This window comes from Lichenostomus cassidix, chromosome 1Ab (assembly GCF_008360975.1).
Source record: "Lichenostomus cassidix isolate B80296 chromosome 1Ab, HeHo_3.0, whole genome shotgun sequence".
Taxonomy (NCBI): Eukaryota; Metazoa; Chordata; class Aves; order Passeriformes; family Meliphagidae; genus Lichenostomus; species Lichenostomus cassidix.
In genome coordinates, this window is record NC_139481.1 from 4,921,046 (window position 1) to 4,941,929 (window position 20,884).

General features: G+C 38.6%; 1 protein-coding gene across 3 annotated transcripts in view; it reads left to right on the top strand.

Moving 5' to 3' along the window:
• Positions 1-20,884, top strand: part of BRAF (B-Raf proto-oncogene, serine/threonine kinase) — a 74,902-nt gene that overhangs the window by 10,651 nt on the left and 43,367 nt on the right. For all 3 annotated transcript variants that reach the window (XM_085049520.1, XM_085049518.1, XM_085049519.1), the window contains exons 2-3: positions 4,368-4,469; positions 15,094-15,357. In XM_085049520.1, the coding sequence (XP_084905646.1) occupies positions 4,368-4,469; positions 15,094-15,357 (366 nt within the window). The remainder of the gene's footprint in view (positions 1-4,367; positions 4,470-15,093; positions 15,358-20,884) is intronic.

Consider the following 20,884-nt stretch of genomic DNA (forward strand, 5'->3'; position numbering starts at 1 on the left):
GCAACTTGCAAGAAGCTTCCTCAGAGAGATGGAGGGGAGCTATAGCATGGAGTATAGGAAGAAGAAAGGGACTCTTCTTCCCCCATCTCTGCTTGTTCTAGCACACGCCTGGAGAAAATGAGAAGCAAGCTTAGTGAGAGTTAAGAAGAGAACTGTGACCATTCAAGATGAGTGAGGGGGGAAAGTACCTGAAGGAGACACCAAAGTGTGAGAGAGAGGTAACAGCAATTGTCAGCATAGAAACTCAAACCCACATATTCTGCATCTTGCCATGCAAATAGTTTGGTGCTCTGTTATTAACCCCATTCCTATGTCCTCTTGCCTATCTTTCACCCAAGCATCTCACTTCCAAGTTAGTTGATAGATTAGTCCAGCTAAGGACAATCTCATGAATGACAGCTTTCTAAAGTGTTTTCTGGCAAAGTAGATCCTTGCTCAGTGAACCAAACAACTGAATTGATTGTGTAAGAAAGAAGCCTGAAAGGACTGATTGGAACAGTATTGGATAGGTATTGATAATTTTGTCCTCCTTATGAAGCAATTTTGAAATTAAATGCTTAATTTTTAAATTTGTTTATTGTTTAATTACTTTGTTAGTTCTGTCAGAGTATTCTGTCAATACCAAGGGTGGTAATCCAAATGCAGGACATACTGTTCCTGGACAAATAATGGCTTTTTTTTCTTAGAGTAGCTTTAACTTTCAGTGTCTTCTACCAAATATGAATCATACAGCTTAGGCTTGGGATGTGCTGTAAGATTTGAGTAGTGATGCCAGGTGCAGAAAGTACGAAAGATAAGTTTGCTTTGTGATGTCTCAGGCACTGCACATTTTGACTAGCAGGAAGGGATGCAAAAATAACTTTGTGGCTTAACCTTGCATGCACCTGAGATTATTGTCCAAAGGCTTCTTGAGCTCTCTCAGGCTTGGTGCTGTGACCACTTCCCTTGGGGCTCTGGAACACGCTCCTGGTGTGACTCCTGGGGATGGGAGTTGGACCCTCTGATCCTTGAGGGTACCTTCCAGCTCGACACACTCTGTGACTTGTGGAGTCATAGTCTTCCCTGAATAGAATGGATTTAGGCTTCTACTGTATCTGACTTGCCTCTGGCTTGAAATAGGTCATCATCTTTATTGCATTGTAAGGGAGTGCTTATTTGCAAAATTAATGCACAATTATCCACAATAGGCAGATTCAAGTTGATATATTCCAGTATATCTGGAATATTTCCAGTTGTCTGGCTGCGTGTGTCTATGTTAGCCTGCGTCAGCTTCCTTGTGTCAGCAGCACTAAAAGGAGAATCAAATCTAATCTCTTGTGATAGAGAATAACCTTAACCTAATGCTACAAGATAGGCCAGAATCATTTATTTGATGCTTTTTTTGGAAAAATGATATGGTTATCCAAGCTGTAAAGGATTCATTACTCTTTCATAGAACTACAGTTTAAACAGTGTCTCAAATCCCCATTCCCTTTCCTATGGAAAGGGACCAGACTTGCATGCAGGCCTTTCTGGATGCACTGCAGGTTTACTTCAGAATGCATTAAGATTTCCAGCAAGTGTCTCTGAGGCTGGCATTAATTTTTGTATTTCTGCAAGATACTTGACAATTGTGGTTTTACGCTTTCCTACAGGTGTGGGTTTCATAAATGTAGTGGAGTGCTCATAAGAAAAAAAATAGGTCTGTTCCTTCTTGGTAAGCATCAGGCTTCTGCAGTTTTCTTTTACTTCTAAAAAAGTGTGAATAAAGAGTGGATAAAGAGATTACTTTAATCTTTAAAAACTTGGGTTTATTCTGTGGTGTAGGAACAAGCTCTTTGGTCCAGAACTGATTGATAAAAGGATTCCATATGCTGTGGTTTTGGTGTCTCTGTTGTTAGGCAGTTCTTTGCTGCCATCCTGGAATGTATGTGCTTATGGGGAGTAAGACCTTTGCCAGGCCATTTTTGCACACTTAGGTTTCTTTAAACTGTCCAAATAAAATCCATGTGTCTGTGAGTTCTGCTGAACTCCAGAGGTGTAATTCTTAGGAGTTTAGTCTTTCAGGGTGTTTTCCACAGGGAAGATGGGGCTGTGTCTTGGCTCAAGGTCTGCAAGGCTGGGCTGTGCTCACGATGCAAACTAAGCTGAGTTGTCTGAACAAGCAAGTCTGCAAGGAGAAAAGAAGGGCTGAAGTTGCTGGCTCTGTTGGCTGTGTAAATATAGCAGGGATGGTGGAGTTTTTGTGAGGCAAAAGCTGTGGATGCTGTGGAGGGCAGTAGCAGACTTTTTTTGAGTAACATGGGGTCACTTGTTCTTTTCCAGTGAAGAAAAGACTTGAGTTCCTTCAATTGAATTAAAGTAGCAATAGATGCTGCATGGTAGGATGCAGTATAGCTGCAGAGGGCTTCATTCTCAAGCCAGCTACTTAAGGATTGCTCTGGACCAGAAAAAACTCTGTCTTGGTGCTTTCACAGATGTGAGAAGCCAGAAGGTAAATTTGCTTTAAGTAAATATAAGTACAAGTTGCCACTTAAAAGGAAATTGTGAAGCTTGGAAATTCGTTATGGCATATGTGTTCTTGTCCTAGAATCTGTGTTCTTGGGCTAGAATATGCTAGTCAATACTAGATTTGTGAAAGTTCTCATCTTGTCAGAAGACTTTTGATGAATATGGCATACAAAATAGCTTTTCCATTTCTATGAGCAACAAGTAATTATTTTCTAAGGTTTCTATGACTTTGATAGATTTCCTTCTACCTTCAGCATACTTTTAACTTTGTGAGAAACCTTTCTAAGATTACAGAAATCCATATTAAGTTTGCCTGTAAGATTCACTTGTGGAAAGGCTCTTGGTTTACTGCACAGATGTATACTAGGTAGTTCTGGGTGGTGTTTTTGCCTCCTCTGAGAAATTTTGTCTTCCATTAGACTGTAATTTCAGTTTCTTCACATGAAGATATTTTTACTGTAGCCTGGCAGCTGGCAGTAAGTTCCAAATTTTTTTCATCAATCACAGAATGGTTTGAGTTGGAAGGGACCTTAAAGACCATCTTGTTCCAACCTCTCTGGACATGGTCCTGGACATCCTGCTTGGAGGAGGAGTTTGGACCAGATGACTTCAAGAGTTCCCTTCCAACCTCAATCCTTCTGCAATTCTGTGTTGCTTTGTCAGTGAAGAATCTTACCTCCTCTCCTTCCTCATTGCCAGGTGGCTAAGTCTAGTAAATTGTTAATTTTCATGAGGAAACCTTTGCTGCTGGGTAAAATCACCAGAATAACCAAATAATAGACATTTTGTTAAGTACTAATAAACATATTTCTGAAGGTAATGCTGAGAATTCCTAAGATGGCTAGGAATTTTTCAGTAAATGCAGCTCAGGTTAACAGCATGTTACCAATTACATGATATGTAAACATCCTAAGCCTTATATTGGGTAGGTTAATTGATATGGTGTTGGTTCCTGCTTGTTCTTTTCATCAAGCACATAGCTAGCCCTTGCCATCTTGGGAAAAACTAGCCAACTACAGAAAACCTTCTCTTTGCTGCTGGTTGGCAATCCTAGGTTCACTGATAAATGACTGCAAGTTGAGAAGCAAGTTGACTCCCACCATTGCCTCAAGGGAATTTACATACAGAATACTTGAGTAGCACATTCTTTGGTATCCCCCCACTCTCACTCTTTGTAGTTTGGTTTGCTTGTTCCTGAGCAAACTATTTTTGCTCAACTGTAGCTTCTTGATGAAATCTTTGTTCTGGTATCTGTTCTAAAAATTGGGCTAGAAGTGAATCAATCATTAGTTTACTTCAGGAAATTGCTGGCAGATTACTGATATCTAGAAATAGAATGGGTAAATAAGGTGATGTGCAAAGTGCAAGTTCAGTATTTTAGAGTTAGTTTTATTTGTGAGCTTATTTTACGCATTAAAACTTGTTTTGATCTGTCTTGGATTGCTTCCTATTATTGCTGCCTACTCTAGAATATGAAGTTATTTGCATGCTCTTTTTGCAGAGGTATGTTGTCACAATTTGTACGTCCAGATGTGGTCTTGACACTGTGTATTACAATATATAATCCATGAAATAGAAAAGAATTAAACTGGAAAAAGTAAAAGGAATCTTTAAACTATCCTTGGAAGAAACATCCTGAAGAAACCCACCTTGGCTTTAAAAACTTACTGAATATTTTTTTTTGATAAGTAGTCTGAATAACAGTATGTATGAAGAAGCAAATCTCCTCTCTTCCTCCCTCATCCTCTGCTGTAAATTTCTGATTAAAATTTTTGTTATGGACTTCTCTTACTAAATATCAAGAGATTCTTATTTTGTTGTAGGACAGGTTCTGTAGGCTTCTTTTGGTGATTAAAATTTTTAATTTTCTGTTCTAGGTGTGGAACATCAAACAGATGATTAAATTGACACAGGAACATATAGAGGCATTGCTAGACAAATTTGGAGGAGAGCATAACCCACCATCAATATATTTAGAGGTAAGTTTATATTCAAACAAATCTGGTTAGATTGATGTTGTTTTATCTTCATCTTATGTGAACCATCTTATATTAAAGCTGAGAATATCTGTAGTAAAAGGGAACATTCTCCTTGTCTATTACAAACTGAACTCTTTTCTAAGAAATGTAAAGGAACTGTATGGGATTCCTGGTGTGCATCAGTAAGGGAAGATTAGTGATATGGTCTAATAATAATGTTGGTGCAATTGAAATGACAAACCCTTTTTCAGGGGCCAGGGGACAAAAGATTGTGTGTATAATGGAGAAGCTCATGCTCTGTTAAAAGCAAATACTTACACATGAAAACATTTTATAAGACAAGACTAACTTTGCCTTTAAAGCAGTTGACTTCCCTTTTTTCTCTTTGAAAAATGATCATATATAGCCAAAAAAATTGTATTAGTAGAAGGGAACTTCTTAAAGAAATACATAAAATTGTGGGGTGGAGTAAAAATTTGTAAGCCATTTTTAATTTGTAAACTACCTACAAATTCAATGTCTGTATTGTTTCATCACTCCAGAGTCATAGAATTGCACTGACGTAGGACCATTAAGAGTTTAAAGTACTGCATGCAAAATTATTTCTATTAGGAATTGAGCAGGCACCACGTGCTTCAAACCTGCTCTTTTTGTGCTTCTCTCAAGTATTGAAATAACTGGAGGTCAACCAGATTTCTTTTATAGTCCTTTTATTTGTAATTGCTGCCTAAAGGTAGTGGGTAATTAAAAATAAAGATCTCATTATTTGGGGTACTTCTGGCATTTCTCTTAATATGTCAGAGCAGGGCACTAGGTTGATTATACAAATGTTGACATTAAGTCCTTAACAGTTAAGGTCAAATGAGCCCCTCAGTAGTTCTCTACTTACTGCTAATGTGAAATGGGAGTACTGAATCAGTGTTATCACTATTTTAACCACTCTGCTACATTTAAGCACACCTCTGTTTTCACATGAACCAGTTCATTCCATATGTCTGGATTTATTATTGCCACATGTATGTGGTTTTCATTAAATTGTGTATCAAACTGCAACAATAATAATGAACTTAGTCTGTACTAAGTCTGGATTTCAGGTAGGGAAGTTGTTAGCTCATCACAGTTATTTGTCACTTGCTTTTATTGAAACTAAAACCAAGATCCATCACTGGGAGCTGTGTTTGTTCTGTAGGTCATGGATAGGGAGAAGAGCATTTGCAGTCATAAATACATACTGGGAAATGATTAGGGCAGCATGAAGAGTAAGTCTGAAATAACTGGTGACCATAAACCATGAAGCTGAAACTAGATTTGCAAGTTCAGTGGATCCATGTGCCACTGAGATGATGTGCCATTGGGAGGAAGGTGAAAGGGACTGACACTGCTTTTTCATTTGAGTTATCCCAGGAGACAGATCCTGTGGAAAGAGTCCACCGTGGTTGGAATGAAAAGCTTGTTCTTCCCAGCTCTTTGCTATGCAGTTCCTCTGTGCTTCCCTTGTTCAGGTACTTGCAGTACTGGCAGTGACTAAGCCACTACCAGTCACTAACCTGTAAGGAAAATATTCTGGGTTTGTTGGATTACTTTGCCATCCAGTTAGTAGATTTAACATGATTGTGATGAAGTCAGTGAGTCCCAAAGCTGTGTTTAAGATTAGGGAAGGGAAAGAGTTTGCAGCTGTGAGCCAAGAACTAGAAGATCGTGTGAGAGAGGAAAGGAACTCTTTATTTGGATGGTCACTAGCATAGATTAGATCATCCTCAGATTCATTTATCAAGATGAACAGGATTAAATGCTGCAGACCTGTAATTTGCTTAGTGTGTAGACTTTCTGTGGTAGAACTAAAGTGGGGAAAAAAAGAAAGAAGAGCTGTATTACTGAGTGCTGCATGTAGTCAGAAAAAAGATTGCACTCTACCCTTGAGGGTTCATTTCCACCCAGCAGCAGTTGTCTAGTGTGTCCTTTCTGTGCCTTTCCCACCTCTTGGCTGCTTTTGGCTTGGTTAAGACAGGGTTTGCTTTCTGTTGTCAGAATTTCTTTGGCAGCAATTTATCTGAATCTAACCTGTCACTGCTAGAGCTCATGTTTTGACTCCTGTATTTCATCACCTGTCAGAGAAAGGGCCAGAAAAACTCTGGTTGCAGCACAGAAGGACAAAGCTATATGTAAAAGGTTCTGAATGTAGAGTGATAAAGTGTGAAAGAACATGTTTACCTCTAGGAAATGCAGAACTAAGAAAACATAGTAGTTTTGATATGAATAAAAAGATGCCTGTCTGATATGTGCCAGAAATAGCAAACTTCCCATGTACAGAATTAGTTTGTGGCATCAGGTCTGGGGCTCAAGTTCTGTACCTGGGTGTCATCACTGACTTCAGTTGAGGGCTCCTCTTTCCTCTTAAGCTTTTACCTCTAGTCTGTGTTATTGGTCTTGATGCTCTGGTCCGTGTGCTCTTGCCCAAATGCTTGAGCAGGAAGGTAATGGAACTTAAACTCCGTCCATCATCTTCTGATCCTTCTATTTTTATTGCTTTGCCAAAGACTTATTTCTGGCTGCAATTTAGTTGTGCTTTTACCCAGAATCCGTATGGGTAATTTTGCTAGTGTGTTACTTGAACTGCATCACCATTCCCTTTGTTGCCTTAGATTTATAGAATGGGTTGGGTTGAAAGGAATCTTTAAATGTCATCCAATTTAACCCCCCTGGCAATGAACAGGGGCATCTGCAGCTAGACCAGGTTGCTCAGAACCCCATCCAATCTGTCCTTGAATGTTCCAGGAGTGGGGCATCCACCACCTCTCTGGCAACCTGTTTTACCACCATCATCATAAAAGTTACCTTCCTTATGGTCAGTCTGGATCTACCCTCTTTCAGTTTAAAACCATCACCCCTTGTGCTGTCACAGCAGGCCCTGCTAAAAGGTCTGTCCCCATCTTTCTGATAGATCACCTGAAGTATCAAAAGGCCCTTTAACTATCCCAGGCAGAGCTACCCCAGTTTTCTCAGCCTGTCTTCATAGGAGAGGTGCTCCAGCCCTCTCATCACCTTCATGGCCTTCCTCTGTACCCTCTCCAGCAGGTCAATATCCTTCTGATTTTGAGAGCCCAGAGCTGGATGAACAAGGATCTGGGCAGAGTTTAGGTCCTGCCCCACTGCATCTTCCATAAAATGTGAGAGACTCTTGAGGACTCCTGTAGATTGTGCCTCTTGATCATCTCTTGAGGTTGCCATCAGCAAGCATGTTGTCTTCTTTTAGCAAGAGTAAATTAGCCAAAGCTAATTGCTAGGTAAGCACCTGCAAATGAATGCTTTTGCTGTCACCCATATTGCCTTTCACTAGATGTAAACATCTAGTTTTATTGTAGTGCTTTCTGCAAAACCATGGCTTTTTGTGTACTTCTGACAAGTTTGACAGCTACCCATCCATCTTCCAGTGTGTAGATTTTCAGTACCATAGAGTTTGTTGGGTTCTTTTGTACTCCTGTCTGGCTTTATATCTTTAATTTACTGCACTTCTCACTAGCTGCTCATGTTCAGAGAACTTGCAGCACCCTGTGCACTGGCTGCTGACCTGTGTTGGAGCTGCCACTGAACACCTGTCAAGTGAAGTTGTGGTTGAACCTGGTGACAATATTGCCTTTCAGTTAAAGGTGAAAGGAAGGGGTGGGGGGAGCAGAAGCTCATGAAGAATTCAACAAGAAAATAATTCTGAAAATTGGGCATTCAAAGGTTATAGTAAAATTATTTGTGCATTGAATATAAAACATAGATCTCATTTAAGAATAAAAAGGAATTTATGCCTTAGTTACAGTTGCTCAAGAAATAGAAGCTTTTGTTTCTGTGTTCATCTGAGAGTGAAGACAAAATTTTCCTCCACCCCAGGTTTTTGGGTTTTTTTCCAAATTCAGGGGAGGGTGTCAATGCATTTTACATCAAAAGAACTTTAAACATGACAGCTGTTATTGCAGCCATCATTTCAGGTTTCATCAACTGATTAAGAAAGAGGAATAGTTTTCTTGAACTATTGAAAGTGATTGACATGTGCTGTGTTGAGTTCAGCATATATTTAATTATTCCTGCAAGAGAGATACTCAGATTTAGGGGTATTTCCCTGCCTTGATCCATCATTCCTCAGTGATGGTCTTATAAAAGTGAGTGTGGAGCAGGGGGAGCAGAGTAGAGCATGCAAGCCTGGGTAGAAAATGTGGTGTGAAGCTGGAAAGCAGCAAGATGCTTGTCTTGGTCCTCCCTGGGCAGGAAAATTAGGGCTCAGGAGGGAGACCAAAGCTGCAGAGAGACTTCTGAGTGTGTGTCTAAGGTACAGGGGGAGGAAACAAAATGTACAGAAGAAAGAAAAGAACATTTGTCGTTAACCACACAATTTTCTTCTAATCATTATAATTAGTAATAGCTTTGGGAATCTTGTCAATGTTCTCTAATGTGATGGTAAGAAAAACTTTTCTGTTTGTTCTGTCTGGAAGAAAGAATAAATCTAGTAAGCAATGACTATTAAAATCCAAAAATGGCTTGTAGCCATATTTCCTTCTTATATAATCTTAGCTTTTAACTTCTCCCATTTGCCATGTGTGATCTCAGCTCTAACAGACCCCTGGACATCACTGTCCAACCACAGAATGGTTTGGGTTGGAAGAAACCTTAAACATCATTAAATTCCAACCACCCCTGCCATGGGCTGGGAACCTTTCACTAGACCAACTTGCTCAAAGCCCCATCCAACTTGGCTAGAACAGTTCAGGGATGGAGCATCCACAACTCCTTTGGACAACCTGTTCCAGTGCCTCACCACCCTCACAGGGAAACATTTCTTCCTAATATCTAATCTATACACACCCTCTTTCAGTTTAAAACCATCTCCCCTTGGCCTGGCACTACATGCCTTTGTAAAAAGCCTCCAGCTTTCCTGTAGGGCCCCTTTAGGTGCTGTGAGGTCTCCCTAGAGCCTTCTCCAAGCTGAAGAACCCCAAGTCTCTCAGCCTGTCTTCAAAGGAGAGGTGCTCCAAATATTTGAAATAACTGCTTGCCTGAGTAGATGTAGAAATATCATAAATTGTATTTTTATTTTTCTCTGGAAAAGACACTGCAGGAGCTTTTCAGTAGGTTTTACCACACTTTTTGGAAGCACTCTGTACCTCAGTAGCTGAAAACATCAATGATTTTTGGCTTCCCACGTAATTTCTTAGTGCGTTATATCAGTCCTTGAAGTGCTGTTTCCCAAAATACATAGTTTGTGACTCACCATGGAAAAACCCTTTTCTTAAGGGTTTGTCTAAGCATTGTAAATATTGGAAATCTTTACTGCAAAGAAGGTTGCTATTATGATACTGGGAAAACCTGGGATTCACTTAGCAAAAATGGTTAAAATATGCAGTTGCATATTCTTTGTAACGTCCATCAAAATTTGTATTTCTTTTGTCTCTACTGATAAAATACTGATGAAAAGGATAACATGAGTTAGAGAAAGGAGAGTAAAGACCTATGTATTTGGTAACAAATGCTGTGTACAAACTGAAATGGGTTGCACAGACCCAGGCTGGCCAAAAGCAGTCAGCTCAAACTTAGAAGGGAGGGATCGTGATTAAATGACATAATCAGATTTGTTAGCCTTTGTAGACTCTTAAGGACTGTTTAGGGAGGCCTTACCTATTTAAACTTCCCGACTGCTGTGTGTCCTTTTTGCCCCATAGTCATGTGTGCAGTATTACCTACCAGCACTTACCTGTGAGGACTTTAACAGTATTGGCCATTCACGTGTAAATTGTTGTCTGGGATGAGGCTGCATTCTGGACCTGTAGGTTACTTCAGTTAACAGTCCAAGACTAAGCTGCCAGGTCTTTGGGGGTTTGTTTGGTTTGGTTTTGTTTCTTTAATTTGGACTCCACACAAAATGGAACAGTATACAAATGCATATAACTACAGTGGTATCAAAATAAGTTTTAAAATGCGGTCAGCTCTCTAATACTGTCTTGAAGGAATCATTCTCTTTCTTACTCCTACTCTTGGAAGCAATTTAAAATGAGAATTGTGGGGGTAGAGGTATGTTTGCCCCCGAGTACTGTGATTTTTATTTTTCTCCTAGCTTTCTCTTTGCCTGGATGTGTTCTGTTCAGAGGCATTGCTGTTCTCAGTTTTGAGAGTTTGGCTGTTGAACATCAGGAGACTATTTCATTTCTTATTCCTGTATATCTGAAGAATCCATGCAGGAGGTCAAATTAGTTAATTAAAGAAGATTACCTCTTTGCTGATCTGAAGTATGCTTATTGCAACAGCAGGCAGATCCAGTCTGAAATAGATCTTGGTGATGAATCTCAGGTTGTTCCAGACTGTGGGATTCCAGGAAAATGCTAACACTGCATACAGACACCGGGAAACCTGGTGGCCCTCTGGGGAATTTCAGATTGGTTTTACCAGGCTCCTAACAGATGCTGTTCAAATATGTTGGACCAAAACTGGAGTGTCTAAAGTTAGACTAAGTACAGATTTAGGAGTCTTACTAAATGAAGAAATCGTGACGTATGTTACTGTCTATCTTCAGCTCCCGTTTAACTTAGTGGGATTTGCGTTTGATCAACAGCCTAAAAGGTCAGACATCTTTTAAATAGAAACACAATCTCAGTTTCAAAGGCAAGGAACCTGTAGTTTAGGCTTTGGGGTCTTGCAATGTGTGCATATTATCTAAAGTTGATTGAGGAAGAGAGAGGGCATGGCAAAAGCAGTTCTCTTTTTGAGTTTAGTCTGGTGTTCTAACCAGATGTAGTAAGGGGCAGAGAGAAGGAGAAATCATATTTTGCTACATGGGTTTCTTACAGGTTTTTTTTTTTAATTGTGCTCTTTATTTCCTTAGAGGATGTCACTAGAATGTATAGCCTGATCATGGCCCAAGAAAACAAACATCAAATATAATATAAATAATACATATAAAAAAATTGAATATTTTTGAGGAAATCCTTTGTCCTCATCTCTTCAGCAGAACTCCTTTGGCACATCTGCATAACATCTTTCAAATTCTGTTGACTTCTTAGGTCAGTTTTTACTTTGTCAGTAAATTGCAACATTTAAGAAGTATATACTCAGGAGCAACAGCCTTAAAGTTACAACATTTACAACAGCAGAATATATACAGCAGAATAAGACAGCAGTTGTATTTTGGCACGTGTGCACATTGAATATAAACATTCCATCTTGTAATGCTTTAGTTGGACTTTACAGCTTATTGGGCCCTGATGCATTTTACTTAGCTGAAGTCTCAGGAGGATTCTCACATGTATGAGGCTATTATATGATGTGCAAATATACTGATATGCAATATAATTAAAATTAAATTTTTGTTCTGTTTTTGATAGCCAGAGGATTACGTGTAGATTGACAAGTTGTACCAACTTTAATCTAATACTCAGCTTTTCAGATATATACTTTGTGGAATGAAACACTGGGCTGCATCAGCTAAGGTGGCCAGCATGAAGCAGCACTCACTGCTTGTGTGGCTGCTTTGACATGATGTTCAGCATGGAGAAGAGAAGGTTCAGGAGCAATCTGCAGACTCTTTCAATCTAGAGAGAGGACCAGACTCTTTCCAGAGCTGCACAGCAAATGGAGAAGGGGCAATGTCACAGATAGTGAGCATCGAGTTAATTTCATAAGAGGCAATTCTTCATCATGAGCAGGGGTTTTGAGCTCTGGAGCTGGTTGATCCAGAAGTTGTGGGTTCTCCATCTTTTCAAGACTTGCAAACCTTGCTTTGGCAACGCCCTAAGCAGCCACACTGAACTTAAAAATTATTTCTGTGCTCAAAGAGTGTTTGGACTAAATGACTTCTGGAGATATCTTCCAATGCTTTTTTTTATTCTTTTTTTGTTTTCCTCTCCTTTTTTTCTCCTTATATCAAGCAAGATTTAAGTTTTATGTAGAACATTACTCACTTCCTAATGGGAATATGTAAAGGGATTGGATTTCAGTGAAGATTTCATAAACTCTTCCTTCTGAAATGCCATTAAAATCCTTGATTTAATTATTTGTTTGAATGTTCATCCTAATATTTGTCATGCCGTTAAGTCCGTACAGAATCAATTTTTTAAGTTTTTTAGTTTTTTTGAAAAACACTGTCAGAAATAAACCTCAAAGTTGACCCAGAGGGTCTTGCCTGCCTTGAAGGTTTGTGTAGCTGTTGATGCCTGTCTGTTAAGGTGGCTGTGCTGCTGCAGGTCAGTTTTTTACACAGGCCAAATCTGCAACATAATCCTTGTTTTAGCTGGAAATACTTGCCATAGGTCAGCTTTGCTGATGGAACAATCTTTGAATTTAACTCTGTGGAATAATTCTGTCTTTCCTTGGTGCCATTGCCTTTGTAAGGTCTATTGGTGCTGTTCATTAGATGAAACTTTGTTTCTCCAAAGTACTTAATCTTCGTGAAATGAAATTTTATTGGAGATATTCCGTGTCTGTTGCATATACTGTTACTCCTTTTGTATATGAAGAATTTTTAAAGAGAGAAATGTATTTAAAGAGTAGCAATGCATTTCTAGTTCCTTTGTTTTACTATGGGATCTTCTGCTATGACACCAAATAACTGTACAATACTTGAGAGCTTTTGTTCTCAAAAAGAATACAGAGCTTTTTGCAGAAATCAGTGGTATAGAACCCAAAGCCAGCAGCAGCTCCCAGCCTTCCATACTCATTGTTTATTCTCTTAAGATAAATCATTTGACTTTGAGTTTGCATTAGTGACAGATTAAGCTGCCAATGTAAACATTGTAGGATTGAGCATTTTGAAAGTTGTGTGTAATTTTGTGAAGGAACTAAACCCACAAGTATCTGGAAGCAACGTAATGTTGCATGTGTTTGAATAATATTTTGCAATGTTCATGAGAAAGGGAAGTAAGTATTTAGAAAAGTATTGGTGAAATGGTAACAGTTTATGTTTCCTAATTTTTGTTTACTGAAAATAATTCTTGGCACATGGAGCTTTTACTCAAGTTTCCATGAAAAGTTGATGTAGGAAAGAAAGTTGTAGTAGGAGAGATGTGTTACTGTATGGCCAAAAAATGTCATTATTTATAATTGGGTAACCTTACAGTATACTTTTGACAGTACAGTTGGGTTAGAGTGAAAATCTTTTGGTTTTCAGTCTCAGAGTTTGGGGTCTAGTTGTGGAATGGTAGGCATCTTCAGTCTTTAAAAGAAATAGTAAGTAGTTTTTAGTTTCTTGCAACTAATGTATGTTTATCAAAAGTGGAAACGATAAAATTTAGAATTTGCAACTGTGATGTTCACCACCATTTTTTAAAATGCTTTTTCTTCCTTAGTCCTAACTGTCGAATTGTCATACTCTTTAATACTGTGGGGAGGGTGACACATTTTGAACATAGGACCATCCTGGGAGGATGCTAAGAGTTCTTAAAAAGGGAGGAATGAACCACTGTTTACTCAGCAAAACCAGTTTGGATTAGATGAGCCTGCACATTTAACCTGGAGAAACAAACTCCTAATAAAATGGAGTACTTGTGGCTGCACTACTGAATGCTGGTTATTTTTACTCTTAACTTTATTTTTCTTCTTCCACATGCAGGTGCTGCAGACATTTTGGTCAGTTCAGTCCTCCAGTAACTTTAATTAGCAACATGTTATAAACAAGGAACTAGGAAAGCAAAACAAAAAGTAATTTTTAAAAATAGAACCAAAAAGCATCTTTCTTTTGTACAAATACACTTGAAAAAATCTAGTTATTCTACTAATTTATATACTGAAGAAATGCTTCCAGTACTTGGATACAGATCAAAATTTTCTTGTGACAGAGTTGTGGATAACAAACTTTAATGAAAAATATATACTGATTATGTATTTGTATTACAGATCTTGGCTATAATGTTTAACTTGACTATATTTTTAATAAAGACTTAATAGGTAAATTTAATATTACTGATTTTTTTGTTTAAGAAAATGGATCTATGTTATCAGGTTTCACATAAACATGCTGGAAAATCCAATTGATCTTATACAGATGTTAAAAAATGTTCAAAGGATTATTTTTACATGTTTATGGATGGCTTTAAAACAGGGCAAACTGTGTTGTGTTCTAACTGAAAAATGTTTTTTGTGCTATTTGGTATGAAAGGGTAGTGCCAGAGGTGAAGGATGGTGAACAGTGAGCTAGGTGAGTCGTCAGATACAGATGATAAAAAGCAGATTTGAGCTTTCTCTTAATTATTGCATTAGAAGTATTTAACTGTCATTCCAACAGAATGATAAATCTATCTGGAGCACAGTAATTCAGCAATGCAGCTGACAACATTAGTTAAAGACTTCTGGGTTTTTTAAAATGATTGTGAATTAGAATCTTCAGCGCAGGTGCTTTGAAACTGTAACTTACTGTTTATTTTATCCATTTCTTCATCTAATTCATTAAAATATTACTTGTTGGTTCAGAAGGTTTAACATGATGTATTGAAAGCCATTTTTTTGTGTCGTGAAAAATTTGACCAGACCATTTTGTTCCTATTCCTGGGGAATTTGTATTGGTTTAGGAAGTGTTTGTTTCATGTTTATTCCTAATTTAGATTTCTGTTTTGTCTGAGGCTGCTACATGGTTAAAACATCTGCTCTTCCATCACAGGCCTATGAAGAGTACACCAGCAAGCTCGATGCTCTTCAACAGAGAGAACAGCAGTTACTGGAATCCATGGGGAATGGAACTGATTTCTCTGTCTCCAGTTCAGCTTCAACAGACACAGTTGCATCATCTTCCTCCTCTAGCCTCTCTGTAGCACCTTCATCCCTTTCAGTTTATCAAAACCCTGCTGATATGTCACGGAATAACCCTAAGTCTCCACAGAAGCCTATTGTTAGAGTCTTCCTGCCCAACAAGCAAAGGACTGTGGTGAGTCAGTTTCTATTCACATACTTGTAACCTCAATATTTCCTGCATCTCTCTCCCTCTGTATGCAAAAGTTAATTTAAGAGCTGAAAAAATACCTGTGAGGAGGTCAGATAAGTGTCATGATCACTATGCTCTACCACACTTAGTAGTTTTGATCTCTTGAATGCTTCTGACAGGATTAACACAAAAAAGTCCATTGTAGTACTAATACAGGATACAGAACTTTCAGGAGTTTTATAACTATGAAGACACTTCAAGAAATATTTTTCTCAAGCCAGCTTTATTGGATAAATATTAATTTACCATTTTACAGTAGTTAGAAAGGGACAGTAAGCTATATTTTTTGTATTATACAAAATTATTGATTAGTTTAACAGGGCAAGATGAAGGAAGTGTTTTCTATGTTGTCAGAGTTACTAGAAGCATTGAATGCTTTAGAGCAAGAGCCAGCCTCTTACAGCTAAGAAAGACTGTGCAGGATTGCTTGGAATTTTTTTCTTTTTTTTTTTTTTTTCCTCCCCACTCACTGTGGTGAGAGTTTGTGTGGAGACCATGATGCTCTCAGGCCTTGTGTAGAGAACTGGCATGGGGAGGGACATAGTTGCTGTTAGGGGGGTCAAGAGGTATTGTCCACAAACTGCTTGAAACCTCCTTTTTATCAGTTTTGACAATGCTACAGTGATCCCTGAAGTCATAGATGAATAGTTGACTTTTTGCTTGCTGTTAAATTATTTGCTAGAGAAGGGATTTTTTCCTGGCTATGGGAAACTTGGGTGTAGTCAGGGAGAGGCTCTTGCTTCTGTCCCCAGCTTTCTACTGGAGGCTGAACACTGTTTGCCTAGCAAGTCCAGCTCTGTAGCTAGTTTCCAGCTTGCTTTAGTTCTTTTTATTTCAGTTTTACACACTGCTTGGATCAAATTGTGTTACCAAGTTGAACTTTTTCCTTTTTTTTTTTTTACGAAAGAGTAAATTATCTCTACTTTAGAACTGAGAAACGGTGCTTATAGAAACTCTTTAGTGTGGGGGTTATTGGCCTTGGAGCTGAAGTTCATTTCTCTGAAACTTGAACAAGTTCTCATGTTATTGAGAAAGTCAGGAATTTCTTGTATGGCGACTCTTAATGTAATTAGTTTGTTTTCAGTGTTTATTGATCCTACATGTAGTCTGTTGGAAACTAAGGAAATGCCAGGAGCAACCACAGTTCAGAAGGAACTGCAGCAGCTTACTGAATCCTGGGATGCTTCAAGCACAGCATCACTAGCTAGTTGGGAGAGGTGATTCTCCTTTGCTCAGGTGTGGCCTCACCTTGAGCACTGCATGCAGTTTTGGGTGCCATGATCAAGATTCTGTGATTTACAGTGCAGTTTTAATGGCCAGTAGTCATAGATAGGTTACTATCCTAAAAAAGCATCCAGCATTTTTCAGTGAACACTGAGATTGCTTCCTTCATTCTCTCAGTGGATAGAGAAGTGTTGCACACATATATGTTCCTTTATAACTTCTGCCTTTAAAAGCAGACCAGTTGTGTCTCACTTGTGCCCATTAACTGAGCCATTTGTTCGTGTAATTGTGATGGTAGTTCAGGATGTTCAACTATACAGGGCAGCTTGTGATGGGTTGAAGCAGGAAGGAAAATGTGAAAATACATGGTATCTGCCATTAGAGCCTGCCCCCTGCCCTAGCTCCCATTCCATATGGCTGTTAAAGTAAGGCTGATGTGTTTTACAATTGAGAAGGTAGCTGGAAAAGGAGAGGTACTGTTAAAGTTGCAGTGTTGCAGCAATCTTCTCCCCACCTCAACCTCAACTGCTTTCAATTAATATCTACTTCTGAAAGAAAATCTTGTTCATATCGCAATAATAATTTCAGTCTCTACTTCCAATCACACTTCAGGAGTGGAGAAATGCTGTCAGATCCTAAGGAGTCTGTTTATTTTTGTCTGGGAATGCCATGACATTTCTTAAACTGACTTAAAGTGACTGGAATTGAGTTGGTAATGGAGAGCCAACCTCATTATTTATCTTTGATCACTCTGAAGCAGTCCCAAGTACTACAACAGCCTTCTGCTATTTGTTTAGAGCTGCTAAAAATGCAGGAAATGGGGGGGAGTTGCTTGCATATCTTACATTTTTGACTAGCAACTGCCTTGTTAGTTGAGAGTTGTCTACGTGTTATTGTTTGTGTAGGATCAAGCAAATACATCTGTTGGAGCTGACTCCAGCTCAAAATACAATTTAAGGAAACTGATGGAGTGCAAAGAAATGAGACCATGTTGTTCAGTGTGATTGTGGTGCAGAGGTAGTATAGCTGATGGGAAGTTTCTTTGTGTGTGTCATGATAAGGCAGAGTGTTGGACAAAACTTTTCCTAGTGTAGGACAAGGTGTGAAGGTGTTTGCCTGAAAGCATGGCCGGTCTGTGGTGGAGCTTACTGCTGCTGATCATTTGAAGTCAGCATTTTGATTCAGCTGGCTACAGGGCAGGGCTCAAAAGTAACCTTTTTTTTGAAAGGAAAACCAAATAGTTGGCTTGGTTAGCTGGAGGAGAATCAATGAATTAGTCGTGTCAGAAATAAAGGATTGTTTTCCTTGTCCTTGGCCTGGAAAGGGATGAAGAGAAGTTTCTTTCTCTGAACAACCTCCCAGAAGAAACAACAGATTGTTTTTTCTTCTCTGTGCTAGGGGAATTTTATCCCCAATAATAAAGAGAGAGAAACATATATATTTCGTAGTGGCTTGGTTTAACTGGCAAGTCACATGTCCTTTGGAGAAGTATTCCACTCTTAGTGATGAGGATAAGTCTGTATGGCTGGGTTTGTTCTCTTTAGTTCTGGGCCAGAGAGGAGGATGCTGAAATCATAAAAATGCAAGATGGTGAAAGTCTGCCTGAGAGAAAAAGTTTTGTAGAACGAGGTGATGAAGGTTATTCACACAGTGGCAGAATTAAGGGAAATATTAGTTTAAAGCTTGTTTGGGTTTGACTTGGTTTTGGTGGGAGGGAGGTAGTCTTGAATGGAAGTAGATAATGGTGTGTTGGCATAAAAGCAAGTTATGTTATTTACTGGTGAGATTTCTGACAGAATCCATGGAGCCAACAGGGAACACAGCTTTGGGCATTCTTAGTTGTGTTGTGGATTAGGATTTTTTCCCCAAATTGTGTGATTGAAGATGCACACAGAGAGCAAAAAGAGACAGAAGACAGTGCTCATGCAAATGAACAGAAGTAGACACATAGCTGGTTGTTGAGAAGGGACAGTAATTCAAGGAGAATGATGATGTAACAACTGATCCAGAGGTATGGGACAAAGATGGTTGAAGATCTCAGTAGGATAACAGTGAAAAAGTTTAAAATTAACTGAAGGAGTTCCAGGCAATGAGAATAAAAACCTCTCTATGAGTATAAACAATGCAGGAATACGGTATTTGCATATAGGGCAGGATTTAAGTGTTTTGTGGGGTTGCTTCAAGTTGTGTGATTTTTTTTTTATTTTTTTTTTTAAATTTTTCCCCCTTCATTTTTTTCTTTGAGGGTTGTAGCAATGTATTTCTGAGGACCTGGATAAAGTATCTTTTGCACATCGGTTTTTAACTGGTAGGTTAGTTGCATTTCCAATTGCAAAAACAGTTCCAACTTTTGCTCTGTGTCAGTTACAAAATAGTTAAAATTATTTTGGAGTTTCTCCAATTAAATTGTTAGCTCACTGTAGACCTTAAGGCTCTAGTGAGAATTTTTAGCCAGTTTTCCCGTGGCACATCAGTTGGGGCTGGTCCCTTGCAGGAAAGCTTTCTGAAACCTGGAATGGAATAAACATTTTGTGGACATATCTGGAGTATCTCTCTGTCAAAATGGAAGGGCACAAGAATAGGTCAGGCATGTATGATATTTTCCGTGGGTTGTCTTCCAAATTTGAGCAGTTTGTCACTCAGGAATTTTATGAGTTTAAGTGTTTTCTGTTTGGAAACCCTCTCTTCAGCCTCCATTGAATGCATGTTATGGGTACTAGAAATTTGTGTCTTGTGGTAAGGAATTCCATGGGCGTGGTTATGTGTGGTGTAAGTAATCATGTTCTGTGTTGATCTTTAAATTTGCCACATGCAGCTTTATACTGAGGAAAATAAAGGCATCTGGGAAAAGCCATCTATTACAGGGCCTGGTAGAAAAAACAAGTAGCTAAAACTGGTCATAAGTGTGCAGAGAAACAATATTAGGAGGATTTTGGTGTAGTGAAGGCCTAGTAAAAGGAAAGGAGGAGAGAATTCCAATAAACAAGAGAATGCATTAAGGGGGCTTCTAACTCAAGTACTGAATGATTTTGCTTACCCAAGAAATCCCTTCTGGACAATTCTTAGAGTGGGGGAAAAACAGTCTGAAAGCAAATGAGCTCTTCTGAATGGTGGTATGGAGTATGGAAAGTTACAGGAAAACATTAAGTGTAAGAAATGATGGGCATTTGAAAGGTGTAAGGTGGTGATAGGTCTTGTGTTTCATCTCAAAACAAAGTAAAAGATTCTGTACATGCTTTGGGAAAGCTTGGTGGCCTCCAAATGCTGAAGTTGCCTACAGATTCTTGATAGGATCAAATAATTGTGTGTTATCACCCACCACAAGGTCAAAAAATTTCCATGGTAGCTTCTAAACTGAAAGTAATACTTTAGGTAACAAAAAGAGTTACCCTTTCTTCTATGTTCAACTACAGAATACTGTGTGAGTTTTGGTTGTTCTTTTTGTGCTTTATTTTGAAGTTTAAGAGTAATTAGAGGTGCTTTTGTGTAAAAACTCAGCATAAATCTGGGCCAGTAAAGCTTTTCCACTTGGTTTTGCATTGGTATGCTTCATGTGTCTCCACAGTACTGGAAAGTTAATGGAAGTTCTCAAAATGTGGATGTGAGACTGAATTTTTGAAAGTGACAATTTGTATTTATAAGAGTTAAGGGAACTAAACAGGATTGTGAATGCTGTGCATGGGGACAATTCTTAAGTGTCTCCTTGTCACACCTTGGTTTATTAGTACATCTGCCTTTTAATTAGGCAAGCAATCATGTGATCTTCTCTGCAGTCATGAAGACTAGAAGAATAAGCTATTTTTATTCTATGTAAATTCTTAGCATAAATTAATTCATCATGCATGCACAACTGGGATCCTTCAAATATTCTGTTTTTAAATCTGGTACTTGATTCATTTCATTTGACTTCAGATTTGCATCTTGCTTTCTGTAGTTTATGCTCTGAGTTTGTGCCTCAAGCTTGCTGAGTAGTAAGCACTGGATTTCTCTAGGCATTCAAGCTGCCCTACCAGTTTCACCTGTCAAGTATAAGGAAAATTCAGAGAAGGGATGTTCAGGCAGCTGAATAAACCAGTTTCTTGCTTTTAATTACACACCTGGTTTGACATGATTAGGTTTTTCTAATCAAAAATACAATTAAAACCTCCCATGTTATATCAAACATGCAGCAGAAATTGAGTTTATTTTTAGCCCATGCCAATGGCTGGTTGCTGAATGTATCTGAATACTTTGGAATTTTATGCAT